The sequence below is a fragment of the Salmo salar genome, chromosome 14, assembly GCF_965601325.2.
Source record: "Salmo salar chromosome 14, fSalSal1, whole genome shotgun sequence".
Taxonomy (NCBI): Eukaryota; Metazoa; Chordata; class Actinopteri; order Salmoniformes; family Salmonidae; genus Salmo; species Salmo salar.
The window spans coordinates 6,007,743-6,031,506 of NC_138304.1; the positions used below are offsets into that span (position 1 = coordinate 6,007,743).

Consider the following 23,764-nt stretch of genomic DNA (forward strand, 5'->3'; position numbering starts at 1 on the left):
CTACTCCTAGGAACCCAATCACAGCCCTTGGTGTTGAAGTATTCTCTGTCCATTGAGCTAACACCTTTTGATACTTGCTGTACAAATGTTTCATGACTCATGAGGATTACATGGGACTATACTCCTAATTTGAAGCAGTCAAAGTTCAACCTGATGCGAATCAGCATGCTTACTCATTCATAAAGTTTCTTTGAGTGTCCTTTACCTCACGTTGAGGTAAATCAAGTGACAGTTCGGGAGATTACGACCCAAAGTTTTAATGTGAATTCCCACTCACGCTGTCACTGTACAGTAAGTTGTATAGTTACAAATACCCTTTTTATTCCAGTTCTAGAAATCAACTCACTATACTTGTTAACAAAATAGGGCAGCTTGTCTTGACAGAGTAATAAAGAGCTTTGGGGCTTATTTCACACCCTCTGAATCTTCTCGGACACCGTGAACATGGTCTCTTTCAGAAGACTAAGAGGAACTACAATATAAGCATGCTCAGTGAAGAGCAAAGAAAAAGGAATTGGAGTCACTGTCTTGAAACAGATAACGGCTTAGGGAGAAAATTGCATGGACAATGCAAAATAAAGACATAAAAACACCCTTATACTGTAGGACTGTCTCCGTTTAGTACCATAAAAACACCCTTATACTGTAGGACTGTCTCCGTTTAGTACCATAAAAACACCCTTATACTGTAGGACTGTCTCCGTTTAGTACCATAAAAACACCCTTATACTGTAGGACTGTCTCTGTTTAGTACCATAAAAACACCCTTATACTGTAGGACTGTCTCCCTTTAGTACCATAAAAACACCCTTATACTGTAGGACTGTCTCCGTTTAGTACCATAAAAACACCCTTATACTGTAGGACTGTCTCTGTTTAGTACCATAAAAACACCCTTATACTGTAGGACTGTCTCCCTTTAGTACCATAAAAACACCCTTATACTGTAGGACTGTCTCCATTTAGTACCATAAAAAAAGGTGGAAATGAGGTTAAAGGACTAATTGTAAGAAATCCCTGATGGGGCATACTAGGAATGCACGATATATCAGTAAGCATATCGGAATGGGACGATATTAGCTAAAAATGCCAACGTCGGCATTGGCCCGATGTCTAGTTTAACGCCGATGAAGTAATGACGCCACAAGAAATACAGCGCTACACAGAACAAAAGAAGGAGAGTGACGGAGTGCTGCATCAGATGACCTGGCCTCCACAATCACCCGACCTCAATCCAATTGAGATGAACTGGACCGCAGAGTGGAGGAAAAGCAGCCAAGAAGTGCTCAGCATATGTGGGAACTCCTTCAACACTGTTGGAAAAGCATTTCAGGTGAAGCTGGTTGAGAGAATCCCAAAAGTGAGCAAAGCTGTCATCAAGGCAAAGGGTGGCTACTTTGAAGAATCTAAAATATATTTTGATTTGTTTAACACATTTTTGGTTACTACATGATTCCATGTGTTATTTCATAGTTTTGATGTATTCACTATTATTTTAATGTAGAAAATAGTAAAAATAAAGAAAAACCCTTGAATGAGTAGCTGTGTCCAAACTTTTGACTGGTACTGTATATCAACTAAATATTAATACATTCATATCCAGGCTAAATGTAATCAATGACAGAATTATAGTTTTCTATCACCATAATATGAGCACATTCATTCATACTTGTGGCACAATTGAAAAGAGTCTAATAAAGGCAAGCAATTGGTAAGACTAAGCCCCCAAGTCCATAATTTGTGGAGAGAAAATACCCTATTCCACACAGCACAGTCCTACATGAACAGACTTCTCCTAATACAGCCTCGAGAAAAGCCATTTTAGCCTCAAGCCTTCTATTTATTGCATTCATTTCAGAACCAAGGTCAGATTTGCCCTGTCCCTGTCACACTAGCTGCTCATTAAAATCCCCACCCATGCCAAAGAAATGTCTAAAGAAATATTCAACCCTGTCTGCAGAGGGTGGGTGGTCAGAATCGTTCATACATTTTTCTTCTCTCAAGTGAATTACATCCCACTGGGCACACCACGTCATTTAAACGTGGAAATGTGGGTAATATCTGGTTGAGACGTTGATCAATGATATTTCAACCTTTAGTCACCCACTCCAAAAGGCCAGACAGAAGTTTGTTGAATTCCCAATGCGTTATCACTATGCTTTCAACCATCTAAAAGCACAACCAAATTCCAACGGAAAAACAACGTCAGAGTTTTGGTTTAGTTGTCATCTAAATGTGTTATCACTGTGCTTTCAACCACAACAAAGTTCAAATGGGAATAAATTGTCAGATATTTTGTATTTATACAACTTAATGCGTTATCACTGTGCTTCATCTAATAGCACAACCAAATGACCTGGATTGCACTTGAGATAACATTAAATATACATAGTGCAGGTGATCAATGCTGTTCCAGATTCTGCATAGATTATTATAGCAATTGTGAAGATTTCCACAGACCTGCGACCAATGCATGCTATGTTGAACATGCACACTTTCTATGATTACATAAGAAGACATTTATAGCTACAGTAACCTCAATATGGCCATGGATGTGTTAAATAAATACTGTTACATTAGTTTAAGACAGCCTTAACTTTTCTCTATTTACTGTATTACAAAAGTAATATAGAATTGTGTTTGACAACCAACCGAATATTAACATTTAAAATAGATGTATCTAATGCTTGGACAGTTTTACTACATTCCTTAAGAAAATATTGTACTTTTTACTCCATACATTTTCCTTGACACCCAAAAGTACTCATTACTGTCACGCCCTGACCATAGAGAGCCCTTGGTTCTCTATGGTGTTGTAGGTCAGGGCGTGACTATGGGGTGTTCTAGTCAATTATATTTCTATGTTTGGGTTTGAGTATGGTTCCCAATTAGAGGCAGCTGATTATCGTTGTCTCTAATTGGGGATCATACTTAAGGAGTCTCTGTTCCCACCTGCATTGTGGGATATTGTTTTTGTGTTAGTGTGTTGAGCACTACGACTTCACGTTCGTTGCATGTTTGTTGTTTTCTTAGTTTCACTGTATATTAAAGACGTGGAACTCAACTCACGCTGCGCCTTGGTCCGTCCTTTCCGACGAGCGTGACAGTTACATTTTCAATGCTTAGCAGGACAGGAAAATATATCATCATCATCATAATATCATCATCCCTACTGCCTCCGATCTGGCGGACTCACTAGACACACATGCTTCGTTTGTAAATTATGTCTGAATGTTGGAGTGTGCCCGTGGCTTTCCGTAAATTAAAAAAACAAGAAAATGGTGCCATCTGGTTTAAGGAATTTGAAATTATTTATTCTTTTACTTTTGATAAAGTATATTTTAAACCAAATACTTTTATACTTTTACTCAAGTAGAATTTTACTGGGTGACTTTTACTTGAGTCATTTCCTATTAATATTAAGGTATCTTTACTTTTACTCAAGTACTTTCCCACCACTGCCTGCCAGGCCCAGAGTCATTGTCCCTGTCAGGTCCAACATTATCAGCACTAGGCTCCCAGCCTTCAGCCGTTCTAGTTTTGCTATCTCCAGCCCTAAAATCGTCCCTCAGTCCACTACTCTGCCAGACTTTAGGTTCGCTGCCATACTAGGTCCACAGCCTCTGCCCTCAGTTGGTCCGAAATCCCCAGCCTCAGTCGACAAGCAGTCAGCTCCCTCATTGCTACAAGCCCAGCTCTGCCCCTCTAGGTCTGCAGTCTCTGCCCCTAGCCAGTTCATAGCACCCAGCCGACACCCCGTCGCCTGTCCTAATGCCAGGCACCAAGTTCCCTAGTCAGCTTGTTTCTCAGTCCCCTGCCCTGTCAGGCCCCGGGTTTCCTTCCCTGCTAAGCCCTCAGCCCCCCGTTTCCTGGCCTGGGGGCCCTGCTGTCACCAGTTCTGGAGGACCACCCACCTTCTGCACTGGACAACCCTCCGACCCTCACACCTGGGAGACCACCTGACTTTGTCTCTGGGGCCCAGCCTGCTCCTGCCTCCAGATACCTCATAGGCCTCCCTGCTCCGCCATGGGAGCCATTGCCTTCCTCTGCCACATTACGTAAGCCACCTCCTTCAGCTGTGGCCAGCCTCCAGCAAATGAATCAGTGCCCACAGATGGGCCCCAGCAGTCCTGCACCAGCTGAGTTACAGGATCCTCCGCCACCCCGTGGCATTCCATGGGGTGGCCCAGGACTAACTCCACATCTCTGCGCACCTCCCTCGTGGGGTCAGTCCCTAAGCTACTTACGTGCGTTGGAGCCGGCACCCTCTTGGCCCCCATGGTTTTCTAGAGAAGTGTTTCCCAACTCCAGTCCGCGAGTACCCCCCAACATCACACATTTTTGTTTTAACTCACCTGATTCAACTCAATGAGTGCATGATGATTAGTTAACAAGTTGATTCAGGTGTGCTTGTCCGGGGATACAACAAAAATGTGTCCTGTTGGGGATATTCAAGCAGTTGGGAAACACTGCTCTAGAGTGACACTTGCTATCAGCTGCACCTCTAGTTCAGCCAAACATAAACAAGGACTCCATCTTATCCGGTCCCTTTGCTGCTCTGCCCTGTGCATCTAACTACAACAGTTCACAACAAGTAAGATTCCAATTCATTCCAAGTGCGTCTGTGTGTGCCTAATGTGTGGTGGTGAAGAAGAAAAACCAATAAAGCCCTTGAAAGGAGAATCATCTGCCTTGTTCTTACCAGACATCCTGTAGAGGGCCAGACCCTATGTTAATCAGCTCAAGTGTACTAGCGGGTGAGGGCATTCACAGCCGACCGCTCAGATGGGTGAGGGCATTCACAGCCGACCGCTCAGATGGGTGAGGGCATTCACAGCCGACCGCTCAGATGGGTGAGGGCATTCACAGCCGACCGCTCAGATGGGTGAGGGCATACCAGCCAACTGTTTTTCACACACACACACACACACACACACACACACACACACACACACACACACACACACACACACACACACACACACACACACACTTCCTATTAGTCTATCGTCGGCTAATCTGAGGTTCAGCAACTGACTCCAATCGATCCACAGGTCTAAGGTTGCGACACAACTTTTCCCCTCTGGCTCCCCATCACTCCTCTTTCCCTCACTCTGTCCATCTCTCATCATACAAGATGATCCTGTAATAACACAATATCCCAATTTCTTCAATATAACTTCAGAAACCTGTTCAATATAACTTCAGAAATCCCTGTCATAAATGGCTCACCCCTTTGTATCAAGTGAGGACTTCAAATGATGTTGTGCCATTGCATAAATGTACAGGAAAAACTGGCATTGCTGTGCTTAATTCCCAGCGAAAAAAGAAAAGCAAACATTTAAAATGGTGTTATCTTTCCGAGGCCACAGTGTCATTAGTGGGACTTAGCACTTAAGCCAGAGCTTGACTATGTGTATCTTCCATTAGGATGGTTAGGTTAATGTGCACAGATGCAAGCTTCCATTGCTCCAAAACCACTACGTGACAATAACCTTCAGTTTGACAAAGATGGCATTCTCAGTTTTCCATGACCATAAATGACAATTCAACACGGAGTTTGTGTTTATAACACATTCATAGCATGTTAATCCTATATAATTATATTACTTTCACTTCAAGCACTGCCCAGAACACAAGCAACCTTATATATTATTGTTCAACAGCTTTGAAAAACAGCAAACCAATAACATCAAACCTCTGAACAATGATGTGCCCGACTTGTCCGGATACTGGTCAGATTGTGTGAACATTTTCTTTAAGTGTTACGCTTTACTGGTTTAAAATCGGAGGTTGGTCAAAGTGATTTTTCCTCAGCGCTGGTGTGAAAAGGGTTAACTTAGCATTGGCTGAACAGTCAAGTGGAACCACATTGTATTGTCACAGTTTTAAAGACAGACCTCTGCAAACAAATGACGGAATCCCAATGCACTTAGGAGCATGTAGTTGTGGCTAGAGCATTTTGGCTGTCCCTTTTCTTATCTGAACATTCATAGACAGCAAATCATAGGCTGTTCTGGTCGTATAGGCTGTTTTACTTGGAAGCTGTGTTTGTTCTACAAATGGACAGAGACATTTAAAGTGTAGGTTCACTTTTTAAACAGTTAGGATAAAGGCATATGGTTTGCATGTCCCAAATGTGTGGCCTAATCAGATCTTAGTAACTTCCAATCACGGTTTGTTTATGCAATTTAAAATTGCGAACCATGCCCCTATCACTCCTATTGTTTTTTGGTTAGGTGGCGACTAACTTTATGTTAGTCAGAAAGGATCTTGTTCAAAGCACTTTTTTTTTTATCAGTGCTGGATTATGGTTGTCTATATGCAGGCCTCAGCAAGTACCTTGAAAACTCTGGACACAGTGTATCATGGTGCTTTAACATCTATTACCAACGCAAGATCACTGACCCATCACTGATCTGTACGCTATGGTGCAATGGACCTCTCTCTCCACCAGGAGGCTAAAGCACTGGTACACTTTTGTGTACAAAGCATTGATAGGGTAAGTCCCTTTGTATCTCTGTTCCTTACTGACCAGATCAATCACTCAATACAGTCTTTGTTCACAGTCGCTGCTGTCCTTGTCTGTTTCTAAGGTTAGAACTGAGATGGGTTTTGTATTTTATGTACATTTTATGTATTATATTTCCCCGTTTTGCCAGGTCACCCTCGCAAAATATGTTTTTAACCTCAATAGATCTTACCTGGTTAAATAAAAATGTAAAATAAACAAATCTTAATCCAGGACTTAAAAACTGTCTGAAAAACCATGAATATGTCTAAAAAGTCAACCTACCCTTTAAAAGCACATGCAAGACCAAGCCAGGAACAAGGACTGGACCTCAGACTCATTGAGTCACCAATATAGCCATTTAGCCGAAAAATCATTAATTGTTTAGCCCAAATTAAACACTTTTAGCACTTTGTGCCGCCCGCACATTCTAATTTTCACAATTGTTTTCTCTTCAGAGGCATCACCTTGACATTGCCATTAAATTCCTATCAAAGCACTGGGACAAATCAACCTCGAGCCATAAACTGCAGGAGGGAGGACATTTATGAGTTAAGATGGGTCTCACCATTTTTTTTCCCCCTAAAGCTCCTTCTTCAGCCCACAAAAACAGCCATCTTCAGCTGCTGTGTCGTGCTCTCCCTTTGCCTCTTCGGCCACGCTCTGTAAAAATGTAAAGTCTCAAAACACCATGATTGTGTAATGAAACCATGAAAAGTAGTGCACCTAAACTGAGATTTGGTGTTTGGAGGGTGTTTGAATGTAAACCCAATGTAGTGCTTTAATACACAGAATATGTTTTAAAACAGAAATTAAGTACACTGAAACGCGCAAAGTGGTTCTTCAACCTGAATATTGGTGTTTTTAAGAGAGTATTGTGAAAACACTTTCAGGGGATTCAATGCATGTAAAAACGCAGCATCAAAATACAAAAACAAATGTTTCTCATACAATCAATGGTTCAGAAAAGCAAATGCTATATAGCCTAAATATTGACTGATAAGGGCCTATGGAGAATATTTTTTGGTGGAATTCCACCTTTTTCCGATGCTTTATTTAGACAGATTGGAAACAGGAGGGGTAATAAGATAGTACATTTCGTTGGAATGTTACCCACTCAACCACACTAAGAAATGATTCTGGGGTGAATTGAAATTGACAAAGAAAACATATTTAATAAAAATGAACGCACATCGTGCAGAGGCCGTGGTCTAGCAGTAACGCACCCGGCTTAGACACTTCACCTCTCTCCCTTCTGAAGACCGGGATTAAATTCCCTGCTCCAACCCTTCAAATCGTTTCCCCCAACTATCTGTACCCCCCTGTCATTTCATAACTGTCTCAGTGTAAAAAATACCCCCAAAATCTATCTTTTTAAATGTGTGCAAGTCATTTCAATTTGTTCATTTAATTTTACCAAAACTAAATGTACGAAAAAATCCAACTTAATATGTTGCTCAAAAAGTAAGTATCTTCATGAGAATAACCAAAGAGAGAAAATAGTGACTGAACTAATCACCTTGCATTTCCTATCTTGCCACGTAACTGTTTTTAAAGGATTGTGGGTAATTCAACATTTGTAGACTTCATGATTCTTTCACACAATGTTGTATGCATGTTTGAAGAAAGAAAAGTATATTTAGATATTAGTATTAAGCTTGTTGTGCTTTGAGATGTAATGGATAATGATGAACGGATACCAAAACCGTCAGGCAAATTGCAGTTCAATGACGACAGCACCCATTCCCACATTCATGATTGTCAACGGAAGAGGCAAGTGCAGAATCCTCAAATCTTGTAGTTCAACCTCCAGTTACTGCTGGTGGTTTGAACACTGTGCTTGACAATACCAGCTAAAATGACAAATTATCAAATACATAAAACATTAATCATAAGACACTTCAGAAAAAGGGATCTAATTCTGTACTAAATGGAACTCGAAACACAAAAAATGTGTTTAAAATTGTTTCTGTTAGTGCTTCCAGTCCCTGGCAAGGTGTTGCACAAAACTTGATTTAGTAGTGTTACAAGAAACCATTTAATGTTTCAAAACATCTCAGGATGATGCATTTCAAAACTCCAGCATAGTTAAGGTTTTGTCTCCTTCAAGTTGGTGGCACCTCAGTTGCCACAAATGTTTCTCTTACAAAGCACTTCATTTTAACAGCGCACTCTATACATCACCAACCCTCGAAGGCCAGAATTTGAAATTGACGGAAATGGACAAGTACGCAGCCAATGCTTCTTCCATTAGAGATGACGGAGAGACAGACTATGTGTATAGAATAGACATCGGTCAGACCTACATGACATATAGCCATGCTTCTTCCATTAGAGATGACGGAGAGACAGACTCTATGTGTATAGAATAGATATGGTCAGACCTACATGACATGGTCAGACCTACATGACATATAGCCATGCGAGTAGGGTACGCAGCCAATGCTTCTTCCATTAGAGATGACGGAGAGACAGACTTCTATGTGTATAGAATAGATATCGATCAGACCTACATGACATATAGCCATGCGAGTAGGGTTGCAAAGGGTCGGAAATTTTCCATGGGAAGTTAAGCCCTGGAATTTGCTAACAAAAGTTAGCTTATAACAGTGAACCTTTTTTGTGGGATACACATAAGGCAATTCTAGGTCTTGTGGCATATTTTGGTTAAACTATCCCCAATTCAATGGAATTACAACCCTCTGCATGCACAGTGCATTCTTCCATCACATGTGCAGTGAAAATGATGAATCAGACACCTTATCGATAGCAACAGCTCATGGTCCTCCTGGAATCAGAAATAATTTTTGACTCAATCGAGGAACATAGTCAGAGAAATGCTGATGAGTGTCTTGCTCGAGCTGTGTATGCAACTGGTTCGCCAACTGGCTCACATGTAATGTGTATTGGAAGAGATTTGTAAATGTTCTTACCCCTCCAACCAGACACGCTTTATCTATTAATTTGCTGGATGCTGAGTTCAAGTGAATGTCAAGCAAATCATAGAGAAAGCAGACTTTATTGCAATCATCTCTGATGGGTGGTAGAATGTTTGTGGGCAAGGAATAATTGACTACATCACCCCTCAACCAGTATTCTACAAGACCACAGACACACCGGTCTCTACATTGCAGATGAGCTGAAGGCAGTCACACAATGCAAATAGCCATTTGATTACCTGTTCAGGAGTCTTATGGCTGGGGGTAAAAACTGTTGAGAAGCCTTTTTGTCCTAGACTTGGCACTCCGGTACCGCTTGCCATGCGGTAGTAGAGAGAACAGTCTATGACTGGGGTGGCTGGGGTCTTTGACAATTTTTAGGGCCTTCCTCTGACACCGCCTGGTGTAGAGGTCCTGGATGGCAGGCAGCTTTGCCCCAGTGATGTACTGGGCCGTACACACTACCCTCTGTAGTGCCTTACGGTCAGAGGCCGAGCAATTGCCGTACCAGGCAGTGATGCAACCAGTCAGGATGCTCTCGATGTTGCAGCTGTAGAACCTTTTGAGGATCTGAGGACCCATGAAAAATCTTTTCAGTCTCCTTAGGGGGAATAGGCTTTGTCGTGCCCTCTTCACGACTGTCTTGGTGTGTTTGGACCATTCTAGTTGGTTGTTGATGTGGACACCAAGGAACTTGAAGCTCTCAACCTGCTCCACTACAGCCCCGTCGATGAGAATGGGGGCGTGCTCAGTCCTCCTTTTCCTGTAGTCCACAATCATCTCCTTAGTCTTGGTTACATTGAGGGATAGGTTGTTATTCTGGCACCACCCGGCCAGGTCTCTGACCTCCTCCCTAAAGGTTGTCTCGTCGTTGATCAGGCCTACCACTGTTGTGTCGTCTGCAAACTTAATGATGGTGTTGGAGTCGTGCCTGGCCATGCAGTGGTGGGTGAACAGGGAGTACAGGAGGGGACTGAGAACGCACCCCTGGGGAGCTCTGCACTGGTGAAAGACAATGCGAACATGAAGGCTGCTTGGTCTAACGTGGAGGGGTCTTACCCTCACATCACACCCATTGGCTGTGCTGCTCCTCAAGGACATCTTGGCAGTGAAAACAATGGACACTACAGTCGTGGCCAAAAGTTTTGAGAATGACACAAATATTAATTTTCACAAAGTCTGCTGCCTCAGTTTGTATGATGGCAATTTACATATACTCCAGAATGTTATGAGGAGTGATCAGATGAATTGCAAATAATTGCAAAGTCCCTCTTTGACATGCAAACGAACTGAATCCCAAAAGAACATTTCCACTGCATTTCAGCCCTGCCACAAAAGGACCAGCTGACATCATGTCAGTGATTCTCTTGTTAACCTCTATGGGCTATGTGGGACGCAAGCGTCCCACCCCTGGTACACCCTATCAACAACAGGTGAAATATCAAGAGCGCCAAATTTGAAAACAATTAAATGTCATAATTCAAATTTCTCAAACATACAACTATCTTACACCCTTTGAAAGATAAACATCTCCTTAATCTAACCACGTTGTCCGATTTCAAAAAGGCTTTACGGCGAAAGCATAAAGTTAGATTATGTTAGGACAGTACATTGAAAATAGCTGTGTGTAATGTTTTGTCAATGCAAAGACACGCGTCACCAAAAGCAGAAAACCAGCTAAAATTATGCACTAACCTTTGACAATCTCCATCAGATGACACTCCTAGGACATTATGTTAGACAATACATGCATTTTTTGTTCTATCAAGTTCATATTTATATCCAAAAACAGCGTTTTACTATGGCGTTGATGTTGAGGAAATCTTTTCCCTCCAATACCGCCAGTCAAATCAGCACAACAAATTAAATAATTACTATTCGAAAACATTGGTAAAATATTATATTGTCATTCAAAGAATTATAGATTTACATCTCTTGAACGCAACCGGATTGCCAGATTTAAGAATAACCTTACTGGGAAATCACACTTTGCAATAATCTGAGCACTGCGCCCAGAAAAATACGCTTTGCGATACAGACTAACCGCCATGTTGGAGAGATCTAAAATCGAAAATACTATGTAAATAATCCATTACCTTTGATTCTCTTCCTCAGATGTCACTTCCAGGAATCCCAGGTCCATAACAAATGTAGTTTTGTTCGAAAAAGCTCATAATTTATGTCCAAAAAGCTCCGTGTTGTTAGCACATGATCTAAGCCCGCCGGACTTGTCTTCATGAAAGAGGGGAGAAAAAATATTTACGTTCGTTCAAACATGTCAAACGTTGTATAGCATAAATCATTAGGGCCTTTTTCAACCAGAACATGAATAATATTCAAGGCGGACGATTGCATTCTCTTTTAAAACGTATTGGAACGAGAGTACCCAACATGAACTCGCGCGCCAGAGTCTTATCAGCCACCACCGTTCCAAGGCTCTTGTTCGTTCAGTTCTCACAGTAGAAGACTCAAACCACTTTGTAAAGACTGGTGACATCTAGTGGAAGCCATAGGAAGTGCTCAACGATTAATAAGCGCCTGTGTGTTTCAATGGCATAGGCTTAAAGGTAATTCAACACATCAGGTATCCACTTCCTGTCAGAATTTGTCTCAGGGTTTTGACTGCCATATGAGTTCTGTTATACTTACAGACACCATTCAAACAGTTTTAGAAAATTCAGAGTGTTTTCTATCCAAACCTGAACAATAATATGCATATCCTAGCTTCTGAGTTGGTGTAGGAGGCAGTTAAAAATGGGCACATATTTTTTTCAAAATTCTCAATACTGCCCCCTATCCCCAACAGGTTTTAACACAGGTGTGAGTGTTGACGAGGACAAAGCTGGAGATCACTCGGTCATGCTGATTGAGTTTGAATAACAGACTGGAAGCTTCAAAAGGAGGGTGGTGCTTGGAATCATTGTTCTTCCTCTGTCAACCATGGTTACCTGCAAGGAAACACGTACCATCATCATTGCTTTGCACAAAAAGGGCTTCACAGCAAGGATATTCCTGCCAGTAAGATTGCACCGAAATCAACCATTTATCGGATCATCAAGAACTTCAAGGAGAGCGGTTCAATTGTTGTGAAGAAGGCTTCAGGGCGCCCAAGAAAGTCCAGCAAGCACCAGGACCGTCTCCTAAAGTTGATTCAGCTGCGGGATCAGGGCACCACCAATACAGAGCTTGCTCAGGAATGGCAGCAGGCGGGTGTGAGTGCATCTGCACGCACAGTGAGGCGAAGACTTTTGGAGGATGGCCTGGTGTCAAGAAGGGCAGCAAAGAAGCCACTTCTCTCCAGGAAAAACATCAGGGACATACTGATATTCTGCAAAAGGTACAGGGATTGGACTGCTGAGGACTGGGGTAAAGTCATTTTCTCTGATTAATCCCCTTTCCGATTGTTTGGGGCATTCGGAAAAAAGCTTGTCCAGAGAAGACAAGGTGAGCGCTACCATCAGTCCTGTGTCATGCCAACAGTAAAGCATCCTGAGACCATTCATGTGTGGGGTTGCTTCTCAGCCAAGGGCGTGGGCTCACTCACCATTTTGCCTAAGAACACAGCCATGAATAAAGAATGGTACCAACACATCCTCCGAGAGCAACTTCTCCCAACCATCCAGGAACAGTTTGGTGACGAACAATGCCTTTTCCAGCATGATGGAGCACCTTGCCATAAGGCAAAAGTGATAACTAAGTGGCACGTGGAACAAAACAATGATATTTGGGTCCGTGTCCAGGAAACTCCCCAGACCTTAATCCCCCTGAGAACTTGTCAATCCTCAAGAGGCAGGTGGACAAACAAAAAACCCAAAATTCTGACAAACTCAAAGCATTGATTATGCAAAAGGAGCTGCCATCAGTCAGGATGTGGCCCAGAAGTTAATTGACCGCATGCCAGGGCGGATTGCAGAGGTCTTGAAAAAGAAGGGTCAACACTGCAAATATTGACTCTTTGCATCAACTTCATGTAATTGTCAATAAAAGCCTTTGACACTTATGAAATGCTTGTAATTATACTTCAGTATTCCATAGTAACATCTGACAAAAATATCTAAAAACACTGAAGCAGCAAACTTTGTGGAAATTAATATTTGTGTCATTCTCAAAACTTTTGGCCACGACTGTACAAGAGTGCCAAGGAAATGGTTATCAAGTTATAGCAGCATTCTACCTCACCAAACAATGTGAGAAGAATAAGAGCACCACATTGAAGCTGCCCAGCAACACCCGTTGGGGTGGTGTTGTCATCATGTTTGACAGTCTCCGGCCTTATCACAGTCTGCCGATATGGACAGCCACATCAAGACGATCCTCCTGGATGATGAATTTTGGGAGAAAGTGGTAAGCAGCCTGAAACCTATAGCAGTAGCCATTGCACGGATTGAGGGAGACAATGCCATCCTGTCTGATGTTCAGACTCTGCTTGCAGATGTAAGAGAAGAAATTAGTACTGCCCTGCCCACTTCACTATTGCTCCAAGCAGAGGAAACTGCAGTTCTGAAATATAACAAAAAGCAAGAAGACTTCTGCCTGAAGCCCATACACGCCTCAGCGTACATGTTGGATCCAAAGTATGCTGGCAAGAGCATCCTGTCTGGGCCAGAGATCAACAAGGCCTATGGTGTCATCACTAGCGTGTCTCGCCACCTTGGCCTGGATGAAGGCAAGATTCTTGGCAGTCTGGCGAAGTACACTTCCAAGTAAGGGCTTTGAGATGGAGATACAAAATGGCAGTCGTGCCAACATATCTCGTCAGCCACCTGGTGGAAGGGACTTTGTGGATCTGAGGTTCTTTCCCCTGTTGCCTCCATCATCCTCCAAATCCCACCAACATCAGCCATCTCAGAGTGCAACTGGTCCTTGTTTGGGAACACACACACACACACACACACACACACACACACACACACACACACACACACACACACACACACACACACACACACACACACACACACACACAATCAGCTGACCAACACAAGGGTTGAAAAATTGGTGGCCATCTGGGTAACTGTGAGGCTTTGAGCCTGACAACGAGCCATCCTCAACAAGGTTGGAAAGTGACACTGAAGACGAGGTCTCAGTCTGATGTTCAAGAGGTGGACATTGAGGAGGTCCAGGTAGAAGACATGGAAGCCTGAGAGGAAGACAACCAAAGCTTTAGTTTGTAGACTATCATTTTACAGATGTATGTTGATAACGTTTTTGGGAGATGGAATGGATCATTCAATATTCCCTTTCTTTTGTTCAGTGAAATCATCCCATGTGAAGAGTCAACTCATTTAATTAAAGTTCAATTCATAACTACATTTTTCATTTTTCTATTGGAAGGATTTAATCATTTGCAATTATGATAAGGTAAAAGGTTTCTGTTTCCATATGATAAATATATCCAATGCAAAAAACATCTACATTTAAATGGTATTAATATTAATTTGCATATATTTCTGTTAATTCCCATATATTCCCATTAATTCCCACGGAAAGTTTCCACCTCTGAATATTCCCCAAAATGTGCAACCCTACATGTGAGGTAAAGGAACAGATCAATCTAGGGGGACTGAACAAGGAAACATGCACAGACAGGTTATTTGGCATCCATTCTATAGTATAGAGAGGAAACAAATAGCCTACATGCCTGCCCTGGATCAATACATCAATACAAGTGCATGTAAGAAGTGAAAAGGTCTCAATTTTGAATTTTCACCATGATCAGAAATGAAATACTTGTGAGGATCAGTAATATAGATTCTCATTGTTCCTCTCTAACTTTCCATTACTATGTACAGAAGAGCTCTACTAGCACTTGTGAAAGTTGTGTTGTGCAGATAATGCACCACCACTTCTTAGGGCAGGGTTACTTAAAGCCGAGCTTTGAGGTCCAGAATACTCCAAAGTACTTCTTCTTTTCCTGGTAGTTAAAAAGGGGCAGTGCAGTCAATGTGATTTTCCTGTTTTTTTAAATGATATTTCCACACTATGATGCCTAAATAACACAATGAAATTATGAAAATGGTGATAATGCCCTTTTCGTGTAAGAGCTGTTTGAAAAAACATGCCTGGAATTTCAGACGGTTCAGGTGGGATGAGTTTTTGGCCCAGATCATGACTAGTGATAAACCGATATGACATTTTTGGCTGATACCGATATCAGAAATTTTCCTTGCCAGACCCCCCCCCCCGATACCGATAACCAATATTAAACATTTTAGCGGCCTTTTAAGCATTCTCGAGTCAGTTGTTTGAATGGAGCTAGCTAGTGTGTTCATGTTTCAAACATGTTCTCAAATGCCATTGAAATGGCAGCAGCGGTATGACAACCAGCACATTCATGAGCATGCAATACGACTTTCCTCAGTACGAAATCCTCGACGACCCACTGTGCGTGCTCATGGGGCTGACATTGCTGGTCCAAATGTCAGTTGTTAAGCTAATAGCAGTGACGCTATTACTGTGTAACTCCGGTAGGGCAACATCTGAAAAATAGCGTACTTGGTAGTGTGTACCGGTGCTCGACCAGTCGGCGAAAGCCAACATCACCCATGACAGACAACGGTTGATTGTCAAGGGCAATGAATTCCATTATCTTGGCGTAATGGATTTCGCCTTCAAGTTGTCTCGCTGAAATGTTCTTAATCTTTCAAATGACTGCTCGATCCACACAGCAGGCATTGTGGGCTAGGTTAAGAATGCTGAGTTGCACGTGTAGCGCTCCATTTTATGTGGCATCATTACGTCATGTACCTACATTATATAGGTATGCACGTCAGCTTTGACATCGGTTTTACACATCGGCATTAAACTAGACAGACATCGGCCGATTTCCGATAAGTTCACCAATATATCGTGCATCCCTAATCATGACATCACAATCTGAGTATTTCTTACCAATGACCAGAAATCTTTTATTTGCAAATGGATCCTCCTACTTTCAAGGGATAAAGTCTACACCCCTCATACTCAACTCTGGACCTCGAAGATAGTTCCACTGCATTTTTCCATTGTTCCGCTCTAATCAGGGACTGATATAGACCAGGGACACCAGGTGTGTGCAATTAATTATCAGGTAGAACAGAAAACCAGCAAGCTCAGGACCTCGTAGGGCAAGAGTTGAGTACTCCTGGTCTAGATGATCCTATCCACCAATCAGGGCTGTGTATGTAAATATTTACATTTGTATCAATACGCCCACACGATCAGACTGAGCATTTTAAATGGCAAAAGGACGCTCAGGGATATAAATAATAAAAAATATATTTAGAGTTATTTTCATGAACAGTGACGATTTAAAAATAAAATTAAGAAGACTGCATGGGGGGGCTTTAAGTAATTGATTGATTACCTTCACAGATTGTACAGAGATTCCAGTCCTCTGACTTCAAGGTTCTCACTGAGTGTCTCTTCTCAGTAAGGTGTATTTGCCCCTCCACCCTGACATCAGTATACTGTGCATTGAGTATTCATGTTAGTTAGATAAAACTTGATGCCTGCCAAATAGTGTCCGGTCATCATTTTTGCCTCAGCATGGTTTGAGGAGCATTGCAATATAGGAGGCTAGCATATGATGTGTAGTGGCGAAAAATGCACTTCCTTGGAATCTTACAAACGCTGCAAGCCTATCATGTTTGCCAACTTTTTCATCATATTCAGTCAGGGATAGTTACTCAAGATAATTCCTATCTAGTTTAAGTCTTTGCCTTGGCAAAATGCTTTTAAAAGATTAGAGCGCATAGTGCACAAAAAAGGATCTAAAAGGCTTAAAGTGAAGAATCTGTGAAATCAGTATGTAGGGGTTGCTTAACTTTTTCCACATTTTGTTATGTTACAGCCTTATTCTAAAATAAATGAAAACATTTTTTGTATCAATCTACACACAATACCCCATAATGACACAGAGAAAACAGGTTTAGAATTGTTTACATATGTATTAAAAATAAAAAAACAGAAATATCTTATTTACTTAAGTATTTGGACCCTTTGCTATGAGACTCGAAATTGAGCTCAGGTCCATCCTGTTTCCATTGATCATCCTTGAGATGTTTCTACAACTTGATTGGAGTCCACCTGTGATAAATTCAATTGATTGGACATGATTTGGAAAGGCACACACCTGTCTATATAAGGTCCCACAGTTGACAGTGCATGTCAGAGCAAAAACCAAGCCATGAGGTTAAAGGAAGTGTCCGTAGAGCTCCGAGACAGGATTGTGTCCAGGCACAGATCTAGGGAAGGGTACCAAAACATTTCTGCTGCATTGAAGGTCCCCAAGAACACAATGGCCTCCATCATTCTTAAATGGAAGAAGTTTGGAACCACCAAGACTTCCTAGAAATGGCTGCCCAGCCAAACTGAGCAATCAGAGGAGAAGGGCCTTGGTCAGGGAGGTGACCAAGAACACGATGGTTACTGGCACCGCTTCAAAGTTCCTCTGTGGAGAGGGGAGAACCTTCCAGAAGGACAACCATCTCTGCAGCTCACCACCAATCAGGTATTTATGGTAGAGTGGCCAGACGGAAGCCACCAGTAAAAGGCACGACAGCCCACCGAAAGACTCTCAGACCATGAGGAAAAAGATTCTTTGAACTGATGAAACCAAGATTGAAGTCTTTGGCCTGAACGCCAAGTGACACATCTGGAGGAAGCTTGGCACCATCCCTACGGTGAAGCATGGTGGTGGCTGCACAATGCAGTGAGGATGTTTTTCATAGGAAGACACTGGGAGACTAGTCAGGCTCGATGGAAAGATGAACGGAGAGACCCTTGATGAAAACCTGCTCCAGGCTAACTATTAAATTGATGACAAATATTAACTATTGATAACTCATGGTACTGTATGTATTTGTATTTATTATGGATCCCCATTAGCTGCTGCTTCTTCCTGGGGTCCAGCAAAATTAAGGCAGTTTATACCATTTTAAACACATTACAATACATTCACAGATTTCACAACACACTGTGTGCCCTCAGTCCCCTTCTCCACCACTACCACATATCTACAGTACTAAATCCATGTGTATGTATAGTGCGTATGTTATCATGTGTCTATGCATGAGTCTGTTCCATAAGGTGTTTTTTAAACCTAATTTTACTGCTTGCGTCAGTTACTTGATGTGGAATAGAGTTCCATGTAGTCATGGCTCTATGTAGTACTGTGTGCCTCCCATAGTCTGTTCTGGACTTGGGGACTGTGAAGAGACCTCTTGTGGCATGTTTTGTGGGGTATGCATGGGTGTCCGAGCTGTGTGCCAGTAGTTTAGACAGACAGCTCGGTGCATTCAACATGTCAATACCTCTCATAAATAAAAGTAGTGATGAAGTCCAGCTCTTCTCCACTTTCAGCCAGGAGAGATTGACATGCATATTATTAATATTAGCTCTGTGTACTAGAGGTCGACCGATTAATTGGAATGGCCAATTTAATTAGAGCCGATTTCAAGTTTTCATAACAATCGGTAATCTGGCATTTTTGGACACCGATCATGGCACTCCACGAGGAGACTATGTGGCTGGCTGACTACTTGTTACTCAAGTGCAGCAAGGAGCCAAGGTAAGTTGCTAGCTAGCATTAAACTTATCAAAAAACAATCTTAACATAATCACTAGTTAACTACACATGGTTGATGATATTACTAGTTTATCTATCGTGTCCTGCGTTGCATATAATCGATGCGGTGCCTGTTAATTTCTCATCGAATCACAGCCTACTTCGCCAAACGGGTGTTGATTTAACAAGCGCATTCGTGAAAAAAGCACTGTCGTTGCACCAATGTACCTAACCATAAACATCAGCGCCTTTCTTAAAATCAATACACAAGTATATATTTTTAAACCTGCATATTTAGTTAATATTGCCTGCTAACATTAATTTCTTTTAACTAGGGAAATTGTGTCACTTCTCTTGCGTTGCAGCAGTTTGGTCCGCCTGACTCATTGTGAAGACCATTTCTTCCTAACAAAGACCATAATTAATTTGCCAGAATTGTATATAAATATGACATAACATTGAAGGTTGTGCAATCTAACAGCAATATTTAGACTTAGGGATGCCACCCGTTATATAAAATATGGAAGGGCTCCGTATTTCACTGAAAGAATAAACATTTCGAAATGATAGTTTCCGGATTTGACCATATTAATGACCTAAGGCTCGTATTTCTGTGTGTTATTACATTAGAATTAAGTTTATGATTTGATATTTGATAGAGCAGTCTGATTGAGCGGTGGTAGGCAGCAGCAGGCTTGTAAGCATTCATTCAAACAGCACTTTCCTGCATTTGCCAGCAGCTCTTTGCTGTGCTTCAAGCATTGTGCTGTTTATGACTTCAAGCCTATCAACTCCCGAGATTAGGCTGGCAACACTATAGTGCCTATACGAACATCCAATAGTCAAAAGGTATATGAAATACAAATGGTATAGAGAGAAATAGTCCTATAATAACTGCAACCTAAAACTTCTTACCTGGGAATATTGAAGACTCATGTTAAAAGGAACCACCAGCTTTCATATGTTCTCATGTTCTGAGCAAGGAACTTAAACGTTGGCTTTTTTACATGGCACATGACTTCAATATTCCCAGGTAAGAAGTTTTAGGTTGTAGTTATTATAGGACTATTTCTCTCTATACCATTTGTATTTCATATACCTTTTGACTATTGGATGTTCTAACAGGTACTTTAGTATTGCCAGCCTAATCTCGGGAGTTGATAGGCTTGAAGTCATAAACAGCGCAATGCTTGAAGCATTGCGAAGAGCTGCTGGCAAACGCAGTAAAGTGCTGTTTGAATGAATGCTTACGAGCCTGCTGCTGCCTACCACCGCTCAGTCAGACTGCTCTATCAAATCATAGGCTTAATTATAATATAATAACACACAGAAATACGAGCCTTAGGTCATTAATATGGTCAAATCTGGAAACTATCATTTCGAAAACAAAACGTTTATTCTTTCAGTGAAATACGGAACCGTTCCGTATTTTATCTAACGGGTGGTATCCCTAAGTCTAAATATTGCTGTTAGATTGCACAACCTTCAATGTTATGTCATAATTACGTAAAATTTGGGCAAATTAGTTCGCAACGAGCCAGGCGGCCCAAACTGCTGCATATACCCTGACTCTGCGTGCAATGAACGCAAGAGAAGTGACACAATTTTCCTAGTTTAATATTGCCTGCTAACCTGAATTTCTTTTAACTAAATATGCAGGTTTAAAAATATATACTTGTGCATTGATTTTAAGAAAGGCGCTGATGTTTATGGTTAGGTACATTGGTGCAACGACAGTGTTTTTTCGCGAATAAGCTTGTTAAATCACCCGTTTGGCGAAGTAGGCTATGATTCAATGGTAAATTAACAGGCACCGCATCGATTATATGCAACGCAGGACAAGCTAGATAAACTAGTAATATCATCAGCCATGTGTAGTTAACTAGTGATTATGTTAAGACTGTTTGTTTTTTATAAGATACGTTTAATGCTAGCTAGCACCTTACCTTGGCTCCTTGCTGCACTCGCATAACAGGTAGTCAGCCTGCCATGCAGTCTCCTCGTGGAGTGCAATGTAATCAGCCATGATCGGTGTCCAAAAATGCCGATTACCGATTGTTATGAAAACTTGAAATCGGCTCGAATTAATCGGCCATTCCGATTAATCGGTCGACCTCTACTCTCCATCCAACCTGACAGAGCTTGAGAGGATCTGCAGAAAATAATGGTGGAAACTCCCCAAATACAGGTGTGCCAAGCTTGTAGCGTCATAACCAAGAAGATTCAAGGCTGTAATCGCTGCCAAAGGTGCTTCAACAAAGTACTGAGTAAAGGGTCTGAATACTTATGTAAACGTGATATTTCAGTTTTGTATTTTTTATAAATCTGTAAACATTTATAAAAAAACAGTTTTGGCTTTGCTTTGCTGTAGTTATGGGTAGTGTGTAGATTGAGGGGGGACTTTAAAAAAATCAATTTTAGAATAAGGCTGTAACGTAATAAAATTTGGAAAAAGTCAAGGGGTCTGAATACTTTCCGAATGCACTATAAGAGGGAGTACTAAAATGTGCTTTCAGCAGGCACAGTCATGATAGCTTAGCTTAGATGTTGATAAGTGGTCCACTACTAGAAACCAAATAACGACTCACTCTCAATCAAGAAAACAGCAAGATAAACTGGAGTTTAAATCATTAAAAGACACATTGGTCTCACTCATTGAAGTAAAGGTTGTGGGCATTCTCTGGCTGGTTCGTATAGACGGTGTACAAAGAATTAACACCTTCCTAATAATTGAGTTGCAGCCCCTTTGCTCTCAGAACAGCCTCAATTTGTCGGGGCATGGACTCTACAAAGTGCCGAAAGCCTTCCACAGGGATGCTGGCCCATGTTAACTCCAAAGCTTCCCACAGTTGTGTCAAATTGGCTGAATGTCCTTTGGGTGGTGGACCATTCTTGATACACGAGAGAAACTGTTGATCATGAAAAACCCAGCAGCATTGCAGTTCTTGACACACTTAAACCAGTGCGCCTGGCACCTACTGCCATACCCCGTTCAAAGACACAAATCTTGTCTTGCCCATTCAACCTCTGAAAGGCACACATACACAATCCATTTCGCAATTGTCTCAAGGGTTAAAACACCTTTAACAGGTCTCCTCCCCTTCATCTACACTGATTCAAATGGTTTTAACAAGTGACATCAATAAGGGATCATAGCTTTCACCTGGTCAGTCTCGTGGAAAGAGCAGGTGTTCCTAATGTTTAGTACACTCAGTGAATGTTAAATGTTATATCACGCTTGCAAAAACTACTTAATTCCTATCGTCACTCACCTTATGTCCGCACAATTTTTTTTAATAGTAATTCAATTTACTTCCATAAAATGTCCTCAAGCCTTCTGTAGGCTATAGAATCACATAGTTTTTTTTCTAGGTTATGTAGCCTACACGTGTCATTATGGCGTGAAAAACTGGCTTTTGGAGGACTGCTTTTAAAATCGTAAGCTTACCTGCACCTGGTACATAATTCAGTCAAATAGGAGGATTGTTGAAGTGGAATAGGCTAGTTCAGCACTTGGTTTTGCTGAACCTTTTCACCACAGAAGGCTTGGACAGGCTGTCCCTTCCTTGCTCACGGAGTTGACGCTCTGTTTTCGTATCCAGCTAGCTGCTACCCCACCGGCGAAGAGAGGTCCCGGACCATTAGTCAACGATCGGCGTTTCTCAAACCAGCCAAATTACTACTACAAACTAACGTATTGATTCTGAAACGAGCCCGGGTCATGTTTCCAATATTTACACATTTGTAAATAGTATTTGTTTGAAAATTGCAGCTCGGGGCTATCTTTTTAGGAGGGCAGAATGAGTGGAGCATCCGTTGTCCCAACCCCTGAAGAGACTCTCTCTCTCTCTCTCTCTCTCTCCGACTCGTCCGCTGACGTGCCCTCCCGAAATGAACGAGAGTACAGCCCGAATCAACGTGAGATGTCGTGAACCCGACATGCTCTTTTGAGAAGACGCGGCAACGTGAATATTTTATGACATTTCATAACAAGTACTGCTCACAGTTGTTTTTACCCCCCCCCCAAAAGTGATATTCTACTATTTTTCTGTGCAGGCAGACATGTGTTATGAAGGTTAAGAGCCTAAAGCTAGCAAGATTCCCATGGCATTCATTTGTGCTTTTCAAAGAAATGGAGTAACAGAGCAGAATCTTATGTAATTTTCCACAAGTCTACCAGAAGTGATAAAGAGTTAGGTTTGAGTGAAATAACTTTTTAATAATCATAAGTTAACCTCTCATCTGAGGCAGCCTAATCAATTTAGCCCTTGTCGGCAGTAGCTGAGATCTAATTTAGCCAAAACATGCAACAGTGGAGAGCAGGCAGGCATGTGATGGGCATTTCGGCTCGTTCGGCTCACCTCACCAAAAAGAGCCGGCTCTTTTGGCTCCCAAACGGCTCTTTAAAAAAATATGTTTTGTATTTTTCAAGTCAAACAGTCTGCGATAGTTTCACTATGATTGGTGTTAAAACAATTCTAATTAAATTATTCAATGAAATCATACTCTACCTTAACCACAATGTATTTAAAAATCCATTAGTTTCTTATGAAAAGGAGTGCTATTAAACATTTGCTTTTAAAGTTTAACATTTTAATGTATATAAACAAAGTGCATATAAATCTAACCATTCAAAACAAATACAATCTGAACAGCATAATAGAATATTGCACCATATCAAAGAAAAATAAATAACAATGTGCAAAACTGCAGCATCCCACTTAAAACATTAAACTGGTCCCTCTTTTCTCTCTCTTCTTTATTGCC

The 23,764-nt window shown here is 41.5% G+C and overlaps 1 protein-coding gene across 2 annotated transcripts in view; it reads right to left on the bottom strand.

Moving 5' to 3' along the window:
* The window catches only part of pex5lb (peroxisomal biogenesis factor 5-like b), a 174,465-nt gene extending 151,596 nt beyond the window's left edge, over positions 1-22,869 (bottom strand). For both annotated transcript variants that reach the window (XM_014139167.3, XM_014139164.3), the window contains exon 1: positions 22,446-22,869. In XM_014139167.3, the coding sequence (XP_013994642.3) occupies positions 22,446-22,460 (15 nt within the window). In that variant the 5' untranslated portion in view covers positions 22,461-22,869. The remainder of the gene's footprint in view (positions 1-22,445) is intronic.
* Between the last annotated feature and the right edge of the window lie 895 nt (positions 22,870-23,764).